Source organism: Rhamphochromis sp. 'chilingali', assembly GCF_963969265.1.
Source record: "Rhamphochromis sp. 'chilingali' genome assembly, chromosome: 12".
In the NCBI taxonomy this organism is placed as follows: Eukaryota; Metazoa; Chordata; class Actinopteri; order Cichliformes; family Cichlidae; genus Rhamphochromis; species Rhamphochromis sp. 'chilingali'.
Genome location: NC_137939.1, coordinates 11,313,224 through 11,334,815, shown reverse-complemented (window position 1 = coordinate 11,334,815; position 21,592 = coordinate 11,313,224). Strand labels below are relative to the sequence as shown.

At 41.0% G+C, this 21,592-nt stretch overlaps 1 protein-coding gene across 11 annotated transcripts; it reads left to right on the top strand.

Annotated features, from left to right (window-relative positions):
• The first annotated feature begins 2,327 nt into the window (after positions 1 to 2,327).
• ralgapb (Ral GTPase activating protein non-catalytic subunit beta) lies at positions 2,328 to 21,482 on the top strand. Of its 11 annotated transcripts, none has more exons than XM_080899875.1 (32): positions 2,328 to 2,473; positions 3,395 to 3,615; positions 4,968 to 5,170; positions 5,296 to 5,462; positions 5,563 to 5,749; positions 6,083 to 6,214; positions 6,543 to 6,721; positions 7,315 to 7,383; positions 7,852 to 8,003; positions 8,271 to 8,508; positions 10,033 to 10,234; positions 10,334 to 10,501; positions 10,620 to 10,734; positions 10,950 to 11,097; positions 11,220 to 11,284; positions 11,371 to 11,515; positions 12,891 to 13,012; positions 14,040 to 14,222; positions 14,315 to 14,463; positions 15,819 to 16,006; positions 16,118 to 16,221; positions 16,380 to 16,535; positions 16,688 to 16,753; positions 17,180 to 17,389; positions 17,852 to 18,010; positions 18,165 to 18,330; positions 18,417 to 18,539; positions 18,627 to 18,763; positions 18,848 to 18,956; positions 19,183 to 19,261; positions 19,633 to 19,781; positions 20,293 to 21,482. In XM_080899875.1, the coding sequence occupies exons 2-32, from the start codon at positions 3,439 to 3,441 to the stop codon at positions 20,484 to 20,486; spliced, it is 4,641 nt and encodes a 1,546-aa protein (XP_080756001.1). In that variant the 5' UTR covers positions 2,328 to 2,473; positions 3,395 to 3,438; the 3' UTR covers positions 20,487 to 21,482. The 11 variants fall into 11 exon arrangements, with proteins under 11 accessions (XP_080756001.1, XP_080756000.1, XP_080755997.1 ...); XM_080899874.1 differs by having other exon boundaries at positions 12,882 to 13,012; positions 16,383 to 16,535; XM_080899871.1 differs by having other exon boundaries at positions 12,882 to 13,012.
• Positions 21,483 to 21,592: the final 110 nt, after the last annotated feature.

Here is a 21,592-nt window from a genome sequence, read left to right as displayed (position 1 = left end):
GAGTAATCAGGCTGGACGAGACAAGGGAAGCAAAACTAGAAATACTGACATGAGACATGGACCTTCAAAGTAAAACAGGAAACACACTGACTGAACTCTAGACATGTAAACTTAACAGCAACTGGGGAGACAGACCATAGGAACCTGAAACATGGTACAGAAAGGCACAGTAGACACAACATGGAACATAGGGAAGCCGCATTACAAAACCTAAGAAATAAACCTATGATAACCATAACTGAAACCTAGGGAAATAGCAAACACAGTACAACAAAGGACTCAAAACATAAACCATAATATAAAAACACAAGAACTCAAAAAGCTGGGTCAGAAAGTCCCAGAACCGTGACATATTTGTGCCTGGACAGGTAAATAGAATGGCACATGAATGTGATGGAGGCAAATCGGGAAGCCCTTGTTCTGTGACAAAAATGCATTTAAAATTTTAAAATCCTCCATCACAGTCATTAACTTGCATGAATGCCACGTCAAAAGTGACTTAGAAAGAAAACACATCCAAGAGTTTTGGTTGATTTCTGCTTATTTTATGTTGTTGGCTGTGCAAATTAAGACTTTAGGTTTGGTTAGGGGTTACATTCAGTTTCGCTTCAATTTAATTTTACTTACTAAATCAGTAGAACATTTATCAAGCTGGGATAACCACATTTACTCAGGGCTTTCTTGACGTGATGTTCTTCTGTTTCCCTGGCTGCTCTGTCTGTGGGGATGGTGTTTGCTCTGTGTTGTAGCGTCCTGATGACACCCAGTGGATACTCCAGTGGATGATGAGAGTCAAAACTTAATACTGATCCTATGCGTGGGTTAACAGTACAGCTGTAAGCTGTTTTATTAAAGATAAAAGCTGTAGCTTTTAAATATCTTAATGTGTTGCTCCACCAAGTTAATATGATCCTTGAATTGTGGTAAGTCCTGAGATCTGATTTTCACCCAGGTGTCATCCACATACCTGAACCAATGACTTGGTGGTGTAGGATAGCACTGACCTTTGTATGTGAAATATGTGGAATGAAGACACAGTTCTAAGAGTAAAACACGCTTGGTAGGTGCTGAGAGAGGTCCTGTTATCCCTCGTGAGCTACCTCCACTTCAGTGACTCAAACGCAGGTGAAGAGAAATGTTACATCATACGAGACCATTGTTTCACCTGCCTCCATAATGATGTTCTGGATGTGGTGTTTAGAGCTGCCTACCAATGGACTGAGGATCAAAAGCCAGAAACTTTGAGATGTTATAGGTGACCGAGTTGATCATACAAACAATTGGTCTTAAAGGTACACATTGTTTATATATCTTCGGTGAACCATACTTGATGTAGCTTCCCCTGGGTATATCCTGTGTTATGAGGGCTGGTCAATAACATTGTCTTGTTCTAACTGCTACAGACAATCTATCACCCTCTTCCTGTAACCACAGTGACAGAATTTTCTCATGATAGTCTTTCTGGTTTAGCAAAACCGTGCACCTGCCCTAGCTTCCCGGAAAGATGATAACGCTGTTGTTTTTACTAAGCAATGTGAGTGCCTTCCTCTCCTCCATGCAGATGTTGGATGCTCAGCTGTTCATTGAAAGCTGGTTCTGTGCCTTCTGGAGGACTTTTTTTTAAACAGTATGTTTATTGAGTTTTATATTACAGAACAAGCAAAGAATAATAGTACAGTTAACATAAGATTTATATTAAACATCATAGTCCCCAAAATAAACAAATATAGATTTAAAATAATAATAATAATAAAATAAAATAAAACAAAACCAATGCACAGCATGGGTAAAACAAACAAAGCAAGAAGAGAAACAACAAAAAACAAACAAACAAAAAAACTCAGCACCAAGTATCATTTTCTAAATTAATTCACTTCATAATGTCTCAGAAACTCAGCTAAAGGTAACCCTATTTCTTCAAAATCTACGCCCTTTCCTCTGACAATATAAGTAAGTCGTTCCAATACAATATATGAAGGCATCTCCTTTACCCACATTTTTACCCCTCCTTTACCCCTTTACCCTGCACCTATTTCACATTTTACTAGCAAAACCAAAGCATGCCTCGCCTACTCCATGCCTTTACTTCCTTAGAAAATACTAATGCATCACGCAAACCTCTCAAATAGAGGTTTTAGTTATAGTTAATCGGAGCATAGTGAAACAAAATAAGTACATTCACAAATAGTATCTACCCCACCTCCCCACCCCCGCCCGAAAAACAACAACAACAAAAACAAAAACATTGTGTTATTAACTGAATGAACTGAGGGCTGCGTCAGGTCCGATAGACTGTACCAAACAGTAGAGGGCGTCAACCTACGGATCTTGCTTCCCGTTAGCCCGTAAAGCTGCAATAACCAAGCCTTGACATTGCAAAGATGGAGGCTGTTATAGTTTAGACCAGGATATACAGAAAGCACAAACTGCGAGTTTCAGAGCTCTGTTATGACATCATTTCCAGCTGGTCAAGGTAAATGGAAAAAAGTACCTGAGCTATCCGCTTAGTAAACATTAGCGTCCTTGCAAAGTTGGATAGTTAGCTAGCACAAATGACAGCCAGCTAATCTAGCTAATGTCAACGAATAGGCTAGCGTAGTGAGCATTAGCTGAGCTAGCTAGCAAGCAACATCGGATCTACTGCAGTGTAGTTTGGGATAATCGATAAGTTATCGCAAGCGGTTTTTATTAACGTTAGTCTCTTGACTTGTTCATAGAGACAACCCAGTCGTTAATTTCATATAATGTCATCTACAATATGAGGAAGATGTTTTGGTGTCAATGCTAGCCATCGTTAGCAATCTGCTCGTTTTCAGAACCGTTTCCTGGTTATTCCTCGGCTTGTTATTACCCAGCCGAAGTGTAGGGCACAAATGTTTCGTTCCTGTTGTTAGTTTAAGGCTTCAGTGCAAAACAAAACCCGCATCCAACCCTTGCAATGCTGACCGCAATACTTTTTGTTTTCTCTTACCGGAGAGAACGTAACATTAGCCAAAACATGATATATCTAGGCTGTTTGGATCTTTTTTCCTGTCACGGCACATATCAAGAAGTACTCCTTTTTTTTTTTTTAAAGAACTAACCCGCAGTTAGTCCACACTCATTTTACTTTCGCTAATACGTGTTTTGTTGTAGCTAACAAAACATTTAATTACAAATTCCAAAATGTGTGAACTACGCATTTTCAGTCAAACAAGTTAAAGCTGAAAAACTGCTGTGGTGGTCGAGACCTAAACAGTGAAAGAGGTGTGACCATTTCTCTGTTTGCAATGTAACAGCAATTCACAAGTAGCACGACTGTATCCACTCTGGTATTATAGTTTGGACAAGTAACCGATTGGTAGTGTGCCTAACTTTCCGTATTAAGCTGCCCTCTGGATTTGTGTGTCTGCAGGTGGAGGCAGGAGGTGTGAGTAGAGTGCAGTAGACATCAGCAGCATGTACTCCGAGTGGCGCTCGTTGCAGTTGGTGGTGCAGAGTGACCAGGGCCACCTAAGTGTTTTGCACACCTATCCCCCAAGTGTGGGCACAGAGGTGGCAAATGCTGTGGTCAAACCTCTGGGCACAGCTGTAAGCCCAGTTGCCACAGAGAACATCCTCAAAACAGACAAAGAGGTAAGAAAAGGGTCAACTACGAGCATGTCATTTTAATGCTTTGGTAGTCTGCCATCCTACATCTCTATCACCGTGACATTTTAACTCCAGTTACCAGAGCTAAGTAAACACATGAGTACTTTTAGTGGTATCAGTGTGCTGTTTTTTTTTTTTTTTTGCTGATGATTATTTACGTAGAAAAATAGAAATTAGAACATACTGTGGTCCATATATTTTTGTATATGTGGCTCTTTAGGAGAGTGTGGGGGAAAACTGGTCTAAGATTATCCACTTAAATATGTAGCACCAACTACATTCATAGGTGATGAAAAGTGTAGTACATGATAATAAAGTAATAATGGGGTTTGGGTCACCATATTTAAAATAAAGGTTCTAAATACATTTTTATATCATTATCAGAATCTGGACTCCCTCTTTTTGTTTTCTTCATCTTCCACTATCATTCTGTTGCTGGTGTTGCTGCACAGTGCTCAGTAAGGGTGTCAGGACTATCTGTTTTGTAGCTACTCTTGCATATGCAGGCCTGACTGATAGTGTTACTTAGATGGTTTCTTCTATCTATTGCTTCTATTAAATGGTTGATGTTTTTGAACACATTAAGGGCACATTATGCAAGAAATGAGAAGAAAGTACTCTGCAAATAGTTTTTATATGACAAACCACCAAAGCACACACAATTAATCCTGTAATGTACAGTATTCGTGACACCTTAAGCTTTTGTGTAGGCTCTAGACACAACTTGACACGGGCCAATTTAAACAGTTAGCTATAAATGTAAACCAGACACAGCTCTGATCTCTTTCTTTGCATGATCCCCATAAACACTGGAACGTCTGCTGACACACACCGCTGTGAGCAAGTTAATGGCAGAGCTCACAGTAAAGCAGCTGCTTCAATTAATGATGTGACAGCGTGTGTCAGGAAGTGATGCGAGTGGAGCTGCGTTGGGTTAAAAATACATCGGCATTACTCAGGTGCACCATGCATCTGAAGTGCTGCTGTGGCTTTGAATGCTGCTTCTTGCTGAGGGTAGAGCATGGATAGGAATACTTAGCCATACTGACCTCTGCAGGATTCTTACACAAAACCATTGTGGGAAATTATGCAAAATATCACTGGAAACTGAGAGCACCTAAGCTGTCTTGTAATCTAGGCTCTTTTTAGTCGCTAAGTATGCAGGTTTATGTTGGGCGGGGGCATATTTTGATTGTATTTGTAGGATACAAGGAGCTTTTCTAAACTTAAACACTGTTGCCATTCTTCCTCTTTCATTAGGATTGGGTGATGTAGCTTCTCTGCAAATATAAGATAATTACTTATAATAAAATATCTAACAATGGTTTGGTTCCCAGGTGAAATGGACTATGGAGGTGCTCTGTTATGGTCTGACCCTCCCCTTAGAGGGGGACACTGTCAAGCTGTGTGTGGACGTGTACACAGACTGGATGATGGCCCTGGTGTCGCCTAGGGACTCGATGCCTCAGCCTGTGGTGAAGGAGCCCAACATGTATGTCCAGACTATTCTAAAGCATCTCTACAACGTCTTTGTACCAAGGTATGTCTAAAAACTTTATTTCCCATTAGCTTGAATTTAAGGATGAATGCCTTTTCACTGAAATCTTGGACTGCTTATATTGCTTTCATGTTCCCTCATTTCAAACAAGCTGTTTCTCCCTCCAGGCCTGAGCAGCATAGTCTGAACCACATCAGGCTTTGCCAGCAGGTTCTGACTGCAGTCCAGAAGCTGGCACGAGAGTCCGTTTCCATGGTGAGAGAGACCTGGGAGGTGCTGCTGCTCTTCCTTCTTCGCATCAATGACACCTTGCTCGCACCACCCACAGTTGGAGGTAAACAAACCTTTCTCTCCTAAACTGTTCCTTCGTTATCTACTTGGTTATTATTTGTGATGATTAGTTATAATACCCCCCTGTTTTTTCCCTTTTTCAGTGGGGGTAGCTGAGAAGCTGGCAGAGAAACTGATGGCAGTGTTGTTTGAGGTGTGGCTGCTGGCGTGTGCCCGCTGCTTTCCCACGCCGCCATATTGGAAGACAGCAAGGGAGATGCTGGCCAATTGGAGGCATCATCCTCCTGTTGTAGAGCAGTGGAGCAGAGTAGCCTGTGCTTTGACCTCCAGGTTAGATTGGATTCAGTTCAACCTTTTGTGTTTTCAGTGGTAAAAGATTTTGTTAGAATTATGATATCTATATGTAGTTAGGTCCACAGGTTGTTGGACAGTGACAGTTTTTGGAGAGATTGCCTTCTTCAATGTAAAAGGCAGTCTCTCCATCTCAGACTAATAGAGCATGCTTTGCAGCTACTGAAGGCAAAGAAATTCACAAACAAGCAGCAACTGAAAGTGGCTGCATTAAAAGCCCAGTAGAACATCTCAAGGGATGAAATGTGGTTTGGTTTTTCGAGGTCTCTGTTAATGCAGTCTGTGTATTCCTGTCTCATTTCTTCGTTTCAGACTCCTGCGGTTTACTCATGGACCGTCCTTCCCACCTTTTAAAGTTCCCGATGAGGATGCCAATTTGATTCCTTTAGAGATGGACAATGATTGCGTGGCCCAGGCGTGGTACCGCTTTCTACACATGCTCAGGTGCTTATTGCCTCAACTGTATAAAAATGCCTTTGCTTGAAAAAGACATGTTCTTTCCTCTTTCTAAACGACATACATGGTGTTTGTTTGTTTTATTTAAGGGGAAGTTGAAGTTGCCTATCTGCTCTAGTTCAAGTCTATTCAACTGCATCCAAACTTTCATGTCTGGCTTTTTTAAATGTTATTTCATTTGTCATTCCCTCCTTTATTTCCTTTTACTTCCTTCGTCTACCCAACCTTATGTCACATTTATTCAAGAAAGATTTAGCAACACTTTTAAAAATTTGGCTTAATCCATTATTACGTTTGCTTTCCTTTTTGTTTCCAGCAACCCAGTGGACCTGAGCAACCCCGCAGTAGTAAGCACCACTCCAAAGTTTCAGGAACAGTTTCTCAATTCGAGTGGCATACCCCATGAAGTGGTATTGCATCCATGTTTGAAACAACTACCCCAGATCTTCTTCAGGGCCATGAGGGGTGTCAGCTGCTTGGTGGATGCCTTCTTGGGTAAGAGGAATCCTAAGTTAAGACGAAAAGCTCAGTTGAGTGATATTTAAGACATTCAAAATGAGGATATACTTAAGGGATGAATGATAAAGCAACTTCAGCTTGGAGACCATTTTTGCAATCCATTATTTAATGGATTATGTTTAAGAAATATGTTGTTCCTGCTTTTGTGGCAGCTACCTGCTTTAGGAATTTATCCCCATATATTATTGTTGCCAGAAATGATTTCAGAAACTGCTGCAAAAGAAAGCGTTACTTTGACAGAAGTGTAAGCAGCTGGTTTTTATTGTGATCTGTTTGGCAAAAAGTTTTAAGTCGCTCTAAATTCAGTTTCATCCTGTAATCGTAATCTGTAGAATCTTGTCTTTAACAAACAGTAAAGCCAAACACTTCTGATGGGTTTTATAGCGTAGATGAAAATTTGTGTTATTTGTGATTTATAGAGAGAAAAAGATTTAAAATGTATTTTTTTTGCCAGTGTTGTTCTCTTACTACCTCTGAGTAATCTCAAGATGGAGGATGTCAGTCAGTAATACCTGTTTAAAGATTTCAATAGAAACATACCCGTGTGTATTTTTCTCTTTACACTGTAGGTGTCTCTGTTGAAAAGAAAGCTGTACGGGAGAGGGTGTTCACTTTTTGTCCAGTGCCGCTCTCTCATGGTACAGACATCAGCTGATACATGATATAATGTTTTGCTCTGGGCATGTTAGTGGATTGGTCCATTCACTGTTGGTGATGATACTCAGACTCACAAGTGATATATGTCAGATATTCAGGCTAAACTGCAAGATCATCAGGGGGACTCCTGCAGGCATGAAAATGGAAAATCAAAATGGAAATCAGTGATTGGTGATTTGTATCTAACCATTGTCTTGCATGTCTGTGAATCAATGCTGTCTATGATCAACTCACATACTGTCTTAAATAATACTGTAAATGGAAAACTGCTTCAAAATGATTATATTTACCCAAAACATGGTCTGTTCCCTGGGGGGGAAAACAATGGTTGCTGATTTATTTTTTTATTTTTTCGCTGCCAGGCTAATCAGATGACACCGCCCCACCCCCAGATATCTGAGGAAAATTGGACTATTATACCCCGACTCATTTTACTTTTCTGTCACCAGGCATATCACGTCCCAGGGCTGACAGTGCCCCGCCCACTCCAGTCAACAGAATTAGCATGTCGCCGCCGCCCTCAATCACCAACACCACGCCTCCTCATAGCCGCAAGCAGCGCCACACAGTGGTCACCAAAACTACAAGCAAGAGTTCAGCTGTAAGTTCTGTAACTGCTACAGAGATGCAGAACAATAAGTGTAACTGTTAGATGTTTAGAGCTTAGCTTTCTGTTGGTCTGCAGACAGAAAAGAGTTAAATACTTGAACTTGGCACATTATTCTTTCCATGCTGAAGCTGCACTATCTAGAATTTGTAGGCAGGCAGTATTTCAGTACACTTGTCCAAATCTTGTGATCTTTTAGTTGAACTAGTCAAGCTGTTTTCAGCCTATTGAGATATCTTCTATTCCCACCGCACCCTGTAGGGCAGTGGTGGTCAGCCAAACAAAACATCGCAGCAGCAACAGCAGCAGCAGCAGACTTCGTCCTCCCCGACTCTTCTTTCCAGCCCCAACCAGAGCAGTTGGGAGTCTCGGCCCCTGCCAGCCCCAGCTCGACCGAAGGTCAACAGCATCCTCAACCTCTTTGGCCAGTGGCTTTTCGACGCTGCTCTCGTCCACTGTAAGCTCCACAGCGGCCTCAGCCGAGACCCCAGCATGACGGGTAAGAAGCGACGCAACGTCTCACGCTGTTTAAAATTATGCATGGGCAAGTCGGTGTTCATAAGTATGTGTTCATATGGAGTTATGTGTTTTTTGGTCTTTATTTAATTTATTTATTTAATTTAATTTTTTGAAAAATTTGTACTCTGTTGTTGGGATATCTTTTTGTTTTTTCACCATTTTCTCTGAAACTCTGTTGGGCCTTTCTGTGTGTGGAGGGCTTGGTTACAAGTGGCCTCGTATGAGATTTCCATCTGACTCTAATCCATTTGCATCGACCAACAATTTAGACCTGGCTCAAACTACATATAGGCTTTAACCCTATCCTAAGGAATTCATACGGTCATTTAATTGGTACAATCATTACTGGCAGCGGAGCTAAGAGTTAATGACAGCACATACACTTTTTAGCGTTTGCAATTGGCCCTCTTTGGCTCTTCTCACATTTCTCTTTTTGGTGTAGTGTCCTGCACGTGTCTATCATGTCTGATTAATGTAAGATATTTGTAATGGTCAGAAGTCATGAGCAAAAAAGAAAAACCACACAATTCATGCCTGATATGAATTGATCCCAAAATATTGGATCTGCTTTGATTTTTTTTCTCTCTCCACTATTTCTGTTATCTTGCAGCCTCTTTTATCCAAATTCTCCTTTCTTATAAATCTTGTAAGTAGGAATGGCAGCTTTTTTTCCCCCTCACTTGATTTGCGTTTCTTGACAAAATCTTCTTGCTTTTGAGTTGAGTTCCTCATGGTCATTGTCATCATCACCATCGTTTTCTGTTCCAACTCCTCGCCATATATAAAAGTTCACCAGCATTCTTTCAGCGTTTCTCCAGAGGTTGATGGAATGGGTTTCACCAAACTGACCACTTGTCTCGACATTAACGTTGCCAGTTTGTGACAGTACCACCCCATTTAAGTTGCCATTTTCTTTTTCCTTTGAGTCACGCTAATCCGTACTATTGTGTTTCAGACTCCCCTCGAGTTTAGCATTGTTTCTTGTATTTTCTTTTTGATGTTGTCAGTTCACTTCAGTTTTGAATTATATATTTTTTTTTATTGGTTTAGTGCCTCAATGCATGAAGTGAATGTGACAGTCATATGATTGCAGCATTGAGGGATGCTGACACAGGGATTTTGCTTTATGTTCCTGCAGCAGTGAACGCCTGACACGTTTTTAGTACGAGCACACTACAACTTATTCACGCTTTGTGCCGGTGCTAGGCGGAACTTCTATGGCAAACTCTTTGTGTCAGAGTTCCCTTTATTGAATGCTTTTATTAAAGGATGTGAGTGTGTGTTTGCAGTTAATAAAGCCCTTCCTTTCTCTTGTTGTGATAGTGAGTTAATATCTGCTTTTTGTTGCTTTTATGTTTTTGAATTTTTACTGTTAACTTTTCGTTCTAGTGTGCATATAGTATATTTTTGTCTGCTTTTGCCTGTTTTGTCATACATGCATGAAAACTGAGGACTGCAATGGAATTCAGGGTTCTTTCATTCTTTTTTTTCACACTTTGTACAGCGATAGCCACTCAAGTGTCCTTGGAGCTGAGGAGGAAGGGTTCCCAAATGTCCACTGACTCCATGGTGAATAACCCAATGTTTGATGCCAATGAGTTCCCAGAGAGCTATGAAGCAGGACGGGCTGAGGCCTGTGGGACTCTGTGTCGCATCTTCTGTAGCAAAAAAACTGGAGAGGAGATTCTACCAGTTTACCTGTCGAGGTATATACTTTTTTTTTTGCCAAATTAAACTGGTTTTGTTGCCATCTTCTTAACAGTAGGAAAGAAAATGATATGGTTTTCTTATTTCCTTTTCTGCAGGTTCTACATGGTCCTGATTCAGGGTCTGCAGATTTCTGATTTCATCTGTAGACCAGTTTTGGCTTCTATCATTCTCAACTCTTCCTCTCTCTTCTGTACTGACCTAAAGGGCATCAATGTGGTGGTGCCCTACTTCATAGCTGCGCTGGAGACCATTGTGCCAGACAGGTTAGACTGGTAGTTTACTTTCATTTGAGACCATTATTTGTTTTTACTCAGTCATGTAAATGTGTTATGTTAGAAATCAATTATATTACTTAAAGCATGTCTCCATTATTTTTGTTAGGGAACTGTCCAAATTTAAGATGTATGTAAATCCTACTGATCTGAGGAGAGCCTCCATCAACATCCTGCTTGCTATGCTCCCACTGCCACATCACTTTGGCAACATCAAATCAGAGGTAATGACTTTGGCGATGTTTATCTTTAAGCTGATAGTAACAGTCTTGCTTAATGCTGTGTATTGTACACACATTGGTGGCTCTTTCTTCAAATATTAAACTCTTTAAAACCTGTTGATGATTACGTAATCATAAAACAAGCCCTGAAACCTTTTCTTGTTGCAGAGTTTAAAGTTAGTCAAGGTTGCTAACCACACTGACTCTGTGTTCTTTAGGTTCTGTTGGAGGGAAAATTCAACGAGGAAGATGGCTGGCCTCATGACCAGCCTGTGTCTTTCCTTTCACTGAGGCTGCGTCTTGTCAATGTCCTCATAGGAGCTCTGCAGACAGAGACTGACCCCACCAACACACAGCTCATACTGGGTATTTGCTGATAGCTTCATATATTTGATTGCAGTTATTTTAACTCTGTATATTGTTTGTACTTTATGATTGTGTAAAATTGTTGTTTTTTTTTTTTTAATTATTTTTATCCCTTTTTTCAGGTGCAATGCTAAATATTGTTCAAGACTCAGCTTTATTAGAGTCCATAGGCGCCCAGACTGAAACAGTAAGCTTGTTTTCTGCTAATTAGTTAATATTTACGGTGCTACAAGCTGGACTGGGCATTAAGATTTCTGTGTTTTTCGGTGGCAGGGGAGCATAGATGGCAGCCACTCAACCCTGAGGAGTCAGGGTCACAGCCGTACCAACAGTGGCATCAGCTTCAACAGTGGAGGCAGCACGGAGGCCACCAGCCCAGACTCTGAACGCCCTGCACAGGCGCTTCTCCGTGACTATGGTAGGACATGCCGCTCCTGAACATACACTAATATTTTTGTGCTTAATGAATTAACACAATAATACTTTATTTGGTCAGATAGCAGGTTTGCTGAAAGATTATTTCTAATGATCCCTGGCTGATTTCTCATTAGCTTCCAACTCCTCTTGACTCGTTTGTGGGTTTTTTTTATAGCTAACGTGGTTAAAGTGGTATGCAGAGTTAAGAAGCGTTGGGTAAAATATCTTTGTAGGTGATGTAAAGTGTTTGCTGTGATGTTGTTTAAGAAGAATTTGGGATTGGGGTGGGTGGAGTTTCTGCTTTGATTTGCATTTTTTTTTCTCTTAATGATTGGTTGCAACAATGTTGCCTAATCAAATGGATTTCAAATTTAGTATTTACTGTGCAGGGCTGAGTGATGTTTTGTTTTCATTTGATCATTTTCTTTTTTGCACAAATTTATGTCTGTTTTCAGTGAACAGTGCTTCACATAGGCAGTCGTTTTCCAGCAGGAAACTGGGGGAAGGGATTGCTTGGTTCCTGTGAGACACATCTGTAGGACTATAGCATTGTGTTGTGAGGCTTAGTACAGGAAAAGCAATGCTTTAGAGTGGGTCATCTGTTGTTATAAATGCTGCAGCCATTTCAGTGTTATTTGGGTTTTCTAGTCAGTTTCTGTTCTGGTCCGTTCATTTAATTTCTTAACATTATCTCTTAAAAAAAACACTTGACAGTGCAGAGTTCTTTGTAACAGAGGTTGTAGTAAAAAACGGAAATAAAGAAGATTGTTGTTGTGTCACATACCTCACACAAGGTTGCGTTGCTTCCACTTGTAAAATTTCTTTTCTGGGACAAAGGTGTCCAGATAGTGGACTTTACATTGTTGTTGAAAATCAGTCTTAGGACTCTTTGTTTTCAAAGTTTTTAGCCCCTGTAAAAAGTAGCTCAAACTAGGAAAGTCTTTTGTCAGATGAACTGGAATTTTCCTTCCACTTACATATATTTAATGTAATTGGGTGATAAATGTTAAGTAATTCTTAAAAATTTCAGTGTTCCTCTGTTTTTAAAAAAAATCTCGTAATTATTTGTTAAAATAAAATTTGAAAATGCTATTTTGATGTAAAAATGCTAACATCACTCAGTTCTGTTCCTCAGCAGCTTGTTTACTGCTGTCTCTTTTTTACTCTGCCTGTATTTTGCTCAGGATTGTGTGCTTTGCTGTATTCTTTCACCTCTAATGCATGTTGTATGTTAATATAAAGCAATATCTGCTAACACCTGAGCATTCAGAAATGTCTTTCTGTGTGACTTTCTAGCTTTGGTGCTTTAATCCTGCATTGCTCTATTCTTTGCAGTGTTTGGTATTTTGGGGTGTTATATGATCTAGCTCTTCCAGATACTGCGGCAGGCCTGCTGGTGCGCAGCATCCACCTGGTCACTCAGAGGCTCAACTCCCAGTGGAGACATGACATGAGCATTTCACTCGCTGCCCTGGAACTGCTGGCTGGACTGGCCAAGGTAACTTGAACACCATAGAAGCTCAGTGTAAGAATGTGCAGTCATTACTAGCTGGACTAGCTAAGATAACTGTCGTGTTCCAGTACACCAATGTTACTCAGGCCTCAGCAGCTTTAGTTACTGTAGTCTTAAAAAAAAAAAAAAAAAAAAAAAAAAAAACCTTTAAAAAATCAATTTAAAAAAAAGAGTTTTTGAAAGAGCTCTATTCCAGGAACACCCTTAATAAAATGTCTGGGCCGATTATGGGGTCAAGCGAAACCAGCTGCGTGTAGGGCGTGCTAACTTATACCGATAGTTATTACGCCCCATTCCCAAATGACACAGTGCAGCTTCACAGAAGACTTGTGATACATTTGGGTGTTTTTTGCCACCTTCAGTCAGATAATTTCCTAGCTCAGAATAAGGGAGTTGCCCTCACATTGTACCACAGATTACTGTAAAGAGAGTTTCTCTAACTTGTAATGACTGTGAAGTTTGTGTTTGCAATCACACTGCCAAAATGCATGAGCAATTAATATGTCAATATTCTACTTAATACAGAATTCCGAGTATAGAAAAGACGATATTCTTGTCTTTTGGCACAACCCACTTTCATTGTTGCACTTTTTTTGTTGCACTGTTGTGTCTGCACTGCCTTGTGCTTGTATCATTCTGTTCTGTCTGGTGTTGCACTGTTTTTGCTTTGTTTTGTCTTTTTGTTTTTTGCAACTTTTGCCATTTTTGCACACTTGCACTTTATTTAGTCATGTGTTGATCACCTGTTATATGTAGCACCAGGGTCTTGGAGGAACGTTGTCTCACTTCACTGTGTAATGTACCACTGCACATGGTTGAAATTACAATAAAGCGACTTGACTTTACTGTTCCTTTACATACTTTTCTACTCATAATCAAATATGTTGTCATTTTGGAAAAAAAGGGCAACATTTTTAAACCAAATTTTTTCACAGTTGCATAAAACAAACCACTTTTAAAATGTATCTAATATAGAAGATTTTTTTCCTGTCTTTGTGTATGTCTTAATCAGGTGAAGGTGGGGGTCGACTCTGCAGACCGTAAACGTGCTGTCAGCTCGATATGTGGTTACATTGTGTTCCAGTGTAGCCGTCCAGCTCCTCTTCAATCCAGAGACCTCCACTCCATGATTGTAGCTGCCTTCCAGTTTCTGTGTGTGTGGCTCACAGAACACCCTGACATGTTGGATGAGAAAGTAAGTCTAAAGACCTTTTTCCCTCTCTCTTTCATGTATGTCGGTAGGTAAGAGAAAATCTATATATTGTTTTGTATTTTCTTTTGCTCCAGGACTGTTTGGTTGAGGTTTTGGAAATTGTGGAGTTGGGAATCTCAGGCAGTAAGTCCCGTCAGGAGCAAGAAGTTCGACATAAAGGGGAGAAGGAGCACAACCCGGCTTCCATGAGAGTGAAGGATGCTGCTGAGGCAACTTTGTCCTGGTGAGACTAAAGCCCCCTTTTTTCATTAGTACCTACTCCGGTCAGCTTACCATGCTTTTCAGGGTTTTCCATTTGGTCATAGTACCTGGTGCCAGGTACTTTATTTAGCACCTACTCCGCCGGGCTTCCAAGCAATCGTATCCAAAAATGTGACATCAACAGACTGCATGCCACCAGTCAGTGGCATCACTTGAGTGGCATCATGATGAGTCATGAGAGCGTCTCATTCAGGAAAATCCAAACCAAGCAACGAGGGGAACGGCTACAAAAACACAACGCTGTGGTCCCCAAGTCTGACAAAAAAAAGCCACAGACCGAGCACCAGGTATATCGTTGCCTCAACGCCCAGCTTTGTTGTAGCATTCATGTCACGCACTAATTACGCCACGGGACGCTCGGCTGCATTGCTATAACCACAACCAGGCACATTAGGTGGTAGTGGATTGTAATAGAATGGGAGTCCGGTCAAGATCAGACTAGGTACTAATGGAAAAAGGCAAACATTTTTCATTGTAAAATGGTTACGTTACCATTTCATCACCTGTATAAGTCTTGTGATGTGACCAGCAGTCTGCAGCAAACACCAGATTTCCTACTGTAGGATCTCCTTATCTTTAAACTTAAACACTTGTATTGCACCTTTGCTTTTTGATAAGCTAGTAAAAGTATGTCTACTGTAAATTGTCCTTTGTTTGCTAGATAGGCTAGACAGATTGATATCACCTCCAGTGGCAGTCAATCACACAATAAATTTGTATATAACTTAAATTTAGCTACCTGTGACAAAGCACAGCCAAAAAGTCAGCCACAGCCACAGACCGAGAATCTCAGCTGCACACAAAAACAGCTGCGCAATGACTAAACTCTTCCTGTTTATAAAGGTCTATCAGAACTGGGTCCAAAAATGGAGTTTACTGAATAGTTTATAACAAAGTGTAAATAAAATCGCACTATTTTGCCCCAGATATTCATCCAGCAAACCTCTCGGCTGTGAGGGGAAACTCCCCACTCAGCATAGCCGTGGGTTGCGACTTGGCCAGTCAGCCAGAGAAATTCACCCCCATAGTGATGCTGATGACTTTTCCATCATTAGACTTGGTGATAACACTGAAGTGGATTGTGACTGATTCTTATAAACCAAGTAGGGTTTTTCTTCAAAATCTTTTATGACTGTGCTAAAGTGTTGTTGCTTCTGTTGTTTATTTTTCTGCTTCCTCAGCATCGGAGCTGGCCCACTTTTTTTGCTGAACCTTCATACACATGACTTTTGGATAGTGAAATATGTTGCATTCATTGACCCAGTTTGCTTGTATTTATGTTCTTTCTTATATTTGTGTTTCCCTGGTGCTCCCTAGTATCATGCAGGTGTTGGGGGCCTTCCCGTCTCCCAGTGGGCCTGCGTCTACTTGCAGCTTGCTGAATGAAGATACTTTGATTCGCTATGCCAGACTCAGTGCCACAGGAGCCAGTAACTTCCGTTACTTTGTCCTGGAAAACTCTGTCATCCTTGCAATGCTGGAGCAACCTCTTGGCAATGAGCAAAGTCAGTAGCTTATTGTCTCGCTTTTGATATTTTTAGTTAATAAATTTGAATGCTGGGAGAAAACAAAGTGTCTGGTATGCTTTTAATATGGGTCTGTTTTTGTCCTCACAGACCCCAGTCCTTCTGTGACAGTTTTGATCCGGGGAACGGCTGGTCGACATGCCTGGACCATGCAGCTCTTCCATCAACCGAGAGGGGCCAGGGCTAATCAGAGGGTGAGATCGCACTCTAGATTAATACTAATTAAAGTTAACACATTTTAAGCTAACTTTGCTAAAACATATTTTAAAGTTGCACCATTTTGTCAAACTTGTAGCACCACATCTGATAACACATCTCTGTTATATATCTGTTTTCTTCTCCCCTCCCGCAGCAGGTGTTTGTTCCTGAAGGCCGTCCAACACCCAACAATGATGTGGGGATTAAGTACAATGTGAAACAGAGGCCCTTCCCTGAGGAGGTGGATAAGATCCCGCTTGTCAAAGCTGATGTCAGTATCCCTGACCTGGATGACATTGTTAGTAAGGAGGTGAGAGATCAGCTTCCCGTCGAACCCTATAATTAAGCTTCTATCCACATTATGTCTGATAACACAAAAATTAAGTTATTCTCTTACAGGTATCGGGTAAACCATGATTTGTTATATCTTAAAGAGTATTGTTTGTTATTGCACAAACTTAGGTGTCTTGTATGGGCTGGGAGGAAGATTCGAGAGCTTCAGATTCACTGAACAGAATTTGCCCTCGTGTGAGTTGTTGGAAACAGGAGGGCTCATTGGGTGTTGTGTTAAATAGGTCAAATCATCTGGTTTAGTGGTGATCATTTTGTGTGGTTTCTCAATCCTTTGCAGTTTCTCTGTGAAACTACTGGTGCTTCTCTAACACTGTCTCAACAAACTTTTATAAGGGCTGGAGAATGCAAACCAGTACAACAGCCCTTTAATAAACTAAAGGGCTGTGTACTGGATTGCATTTGATGGTATGGGTGATCCATTATTAAATGTTTCCCATGGTTATAAAGTACAGATGACACTGTCATAACGTTTCCTCTCACCTTTGGGGGTCAGTATCTGTTTGGACTGTGAGGGTTCTGCTTCAATTCACGTTGAGCTCATGCAGTCGACGACTGTTCACGAGGCCCTGTTTTAAAGATGTCCCGCCCCCATCTTTTCAGCTGGAAGTTCAGCACGACAAGCTTCGTAATCTGATGACCAAGCAGATAGAGTATGAGAACGCCTTGGAGCGACACAGTGAGGAAATCTGGAAGTCCACTCCTTTTCCTGACCCACAGACAGACTGCAAACCCCCTCCACCCTCACAGGAGTTCCAGACAGCACGTCTCTTCCTCTCCCACTTTGGCTTCTTGTCTCTGGAAGCACTTAAGGTCAGTTACTTTTTAATGTCAGATTACAAACTCTTTGATTGATCGGTATTAAATATACATGCTAATTGGTAGGTTTCCATTGTCTTTCTATTTAAAGCCTTTTTCAGATAAACGATGGGTTGGTTCTTTTTGTTCTTTCTACTATTCCGTAAAAGTTGTGATGGAGATCTTAATATTTCTCATCTTGTAACATTTATGTATCACTTTAAATACGGCACAAGTTTGAGTGTATTTTATCGCATTAATGGATAGTATAGATCTTGAGTTGCTGAGCTAATATGAAGACATGTTTGCAAGAATGTGCTAAACTGCTGTACATGAAAGAAAGATGAACTTCTAAAAGCTCTTTAATTTGAAAAAAGGTCATATTAAAAATGTTGCCTATCTGATCCTGACAAAAAATACTTAAATCTGTGAAATAAAATGTATTTGTTAGAATAATGTTTACATAACCCTTCATAGGAACCCAACAACAGTCGTCTACCTCCTCACCTGATTGCCCTGGAGTCATCCTTGCCAGGATTTTTTGATGACATCAGCTACCTGGACCTGCTTCCCTGCCGACCTTTTGACACGGTCTTTATTTTCTATGTGAAACCTGGACAGAAAAGCAGTCATGAGGTAAGGGAATACAGATTGATTGATTATTGTTTACCTTTACAATGTACTGATGTTAACTTAGTTACTTCTTCCAGTTACTTATTTATTTACACACATAAAGAGGAACAGGAAGAAGAAACTCTTTCATTATCTTGTTCTTGTTGTTGGTGATCAGATCCTAAGGAATGTAGAGTCTTCGGCCAGCGTCCAGCCCCACTTCTTGGAGTTCCTGTTATCCTTGGGTTGGCCTGTGGACGTGGGACGCCACCCAGGCTGGACAGGACACTTGGACACCAGCTGGTCTGTGAATTACTGCTCTGATAGCAATGATGTACAAGCAGGTAAGACACTAAGATGGTCATCGCAATTGTTATTTATCTGTTTATATGTTATTAGTAACTCAATGAATCTTTGTTTGTTTTTCCAGAGGAAGCGGGTACACCGGAGGACACTGGTGGTTCGGTGTTCAACGGAGAGAAGAAAGTTTTGTACTATGCTGATGCTCTGACAGAAATCGCCTTTGTGGTTCCTTCTCTAACAGAACACTCAGGTCAGTATTCACGATCTTCAATATGAATTCAAAGATACTGAAAGCCTCTGTGCTGAATTGGAGTTGCAATTTGCTCTCATTTGGCAGAGGAGTCTTCAGTGCACAGTGACTCCACGGTGGAGGCAGACACCAACTCAGAACTCATGCCCGGTGTGCTCAAACAACCCAATCTCACACTGGAACTGTTCCCCAACCATTCTGAAAGCATGGAGTCCGCTAAAAAGGTAGATTTCAGCTTCTGTGAGTATATGTGGCCTCTAATGTTTGATGTAATGCTTGATCAAAATGAATTTACCTGTTTTATCTAGCTGAGTCCTTTAGTGAAGGCAAAGAGGTCATCGACTGGAAAATCCTTCCCCCAACTGGGGCCTGAAACAAAGGCGTTTGTGGTCTGGGTGGAGCGCTTTGATGATATTGGTAGGTATAAAGTCTCTATTCGGCCCACCACCCCTCCTCTCATACTGTAATTTAAGACTAGCCCCCTTCGTAGATTATAGTCAGCCAGCAGGTTTATCCTCACAAAATATTTTAGTATAAAATACTTAATCTCTGCACTGTTAGATGTTGTCTGTAAGAAGGTGTTTGCCAAATTATCAATGTGCATGAAAGTCTTCATTTCTCTGTTTTTTGTTTGTTTTTTTAGAGAACTTCCCTTTGACCGACCTTTTAGCGGAAACCAGCACGGGCTTGGAAGCTAGCATGAGCAACAGCACTTCCTGCAGGTATTCACAAGTTTATGCTTAATGCACTTGCCTGCCAGTATAAAAAAAACATGTGGTTTCTGAATTGGTTTTGGTCAGGTGCAAAAAGGAAGAACGAAAAAAAAAAAAAAACAATGCTGCAAAACCCAATGTGCAAAACAGGAAGTGCTATGCAGCGGGCTGAAAAGAGGAACTGTGGCAGAGCAGTGACAGCAGTTGTCAAGTGACTTGAAAGAAAAATGAATTAAAAGCATTTTTGTAAACATTGCTCCTTTGTTCACCATCAGCAGAATTACACAGTTATTTAAATAGACAGAGTACATGCATTTGAAATGTAGCTATCTTCTTATCCTATCTTTGCCTCCCTTTTCACTTTATTCGTAATGTTGCAGGTCGGGGTTACTAGAAAAAGACGTTCCTTTGATCTTCATCCACCCTCTGAAGACGGGACTCTTCAGGATCCGCTTGCATGGTGCTGTGGGTAAATTTGGCATGGTGATTCCTCTGGTGGATGGCATGGTGGTCAGCCGCAGAGCTCTTGGTAATTGCTCATTTATCTTCCACTTACTTAACTTGTCCATCCTTACCTTACCACACTTCAGCTTTTTTCATGCATCACAAGGAATCATTTTCTCACTATTAATGCGCACGCATGAGTATTGCACAATGGATGTTTTTACTTGGAAATGCACAGGAAATAAACTCCCATTTAGAAAGTGTGTGGTGTTTCCCTCTGAAGTTCTGGTTTCTAATGTAAAAGTATTGCTCATCTGTGTCGTCAAGTTGCATCACCAGGCTTTGAAAGAACCCATTTAAGGCATTTATTTAACTTTCCTGTGTTGATGAACAAGTTTAACTTTGGGGGGAAATAAAAAAAAGTCTTACTCTGTTGAATGTGCTGCAACTCTTGGCCAGCAGATGGCACAGTTAAGTGTTTTGGTTTTATCTGTGGCTCTACACTTTCACACATAATACTCTAAATCCACGTAACTCACATTGGCTGTGTCGCGCGTGAGTACTGATGAGCTTCTGTTTGTGTGTCTGCCTCTCAGGGTTCCTCGTGCGCCAAACGGTCATCAACGTATGCCGACGGAAGCGTCTGGAGAGCGACTTGTACAACCCTCCTCACGTGAGGCGGAAGCAGAAAATAACCGAAATTGTGCAGCGTTACCGCAACAAACAACTGGAGCCCGAGTTTTACACCTCGCTCTTCCATGAGGTGGGGGAGGGAAAGCCTCACCTCTAACCCTCCCCCCCTCTCCCCCGTCTCCTGTCCTAACACTGGCACACAAGCGCACACAACAATACACACATGCACGCACACACCCCCGTTATTCTGTACTCATAAACCACCTACAACTGTGCTTGTACACACACAGACACACACATGCACACACAGAATCTTTATATTTATACTGTATAATTTTGTTATTTATATGAATACATATATCAGCACTGTTTGCCTTTGACTCTTAGATCAAAGTGTCAAAAACCATGCCAAGGTGGGGAAAAAACAAACGACATTTCTGTGTTGCGGCTACTCACTGAAGATCTGAACGGCTGAAGTTCAACAGTGAACTTTGCTCCTCGTTTTTAGGTTCACGCTTTGTGGCAAAACAATTTCTGCTTGTCTTTAACCGCAATACAGTAGTTACACTGTTGGCCTTTCTGAACTTGTAAAAAGTTTGTCCGTCGAACCTTGTAATATGAATGAACTTCAAGAGGTTTGGTAATACAGAGTTGTGTCCAAAATCCAGATCTGCTCATCTGTTTTTGTTTCTAACAGATTTATGGTTGGATTATTATTATTATCATTTTTTTTGCCAAGGAGATAAACATCTTGTATCCACCTTAAAATGTCGTAAACACATATATATGTATATATAGCTTCAATGCAGGTAACTTAAAAGTTGACCCGTCATTGGATCTGACGACAGACTTCCTCGACGTTCACACACATACACACACATGCAGACACACACCCTGCTTTAGTCTTCCTAGTGTGAACGCACACTTGGCCTCCGCAGCAGCTGACTAAGCACATGAGACGTTTATAGTTTTGTATCGTTTTCTTCTGGCTTTTACTGTATGTAGACGTCATTTTTGACACTTGTGCTCTGTGCCAGGCCATCCCATTGCGCAGCTGCCACTACATTTTGTGTGTGCATGTATGAGTAAGAGTGTGTGTGTGTGTACACAGCAACATTTGCTTGTCCAGCCAGTCACTTGACACTACAAGGAGTCCGAGACCCCTAAAAGCCCAACACGTTGCATTTAAGGTTGAATCCTGTCACTTTAAGATATACAATTTTGAAAATGCCACGACATACGTCGATCGCGACATTAGATTTT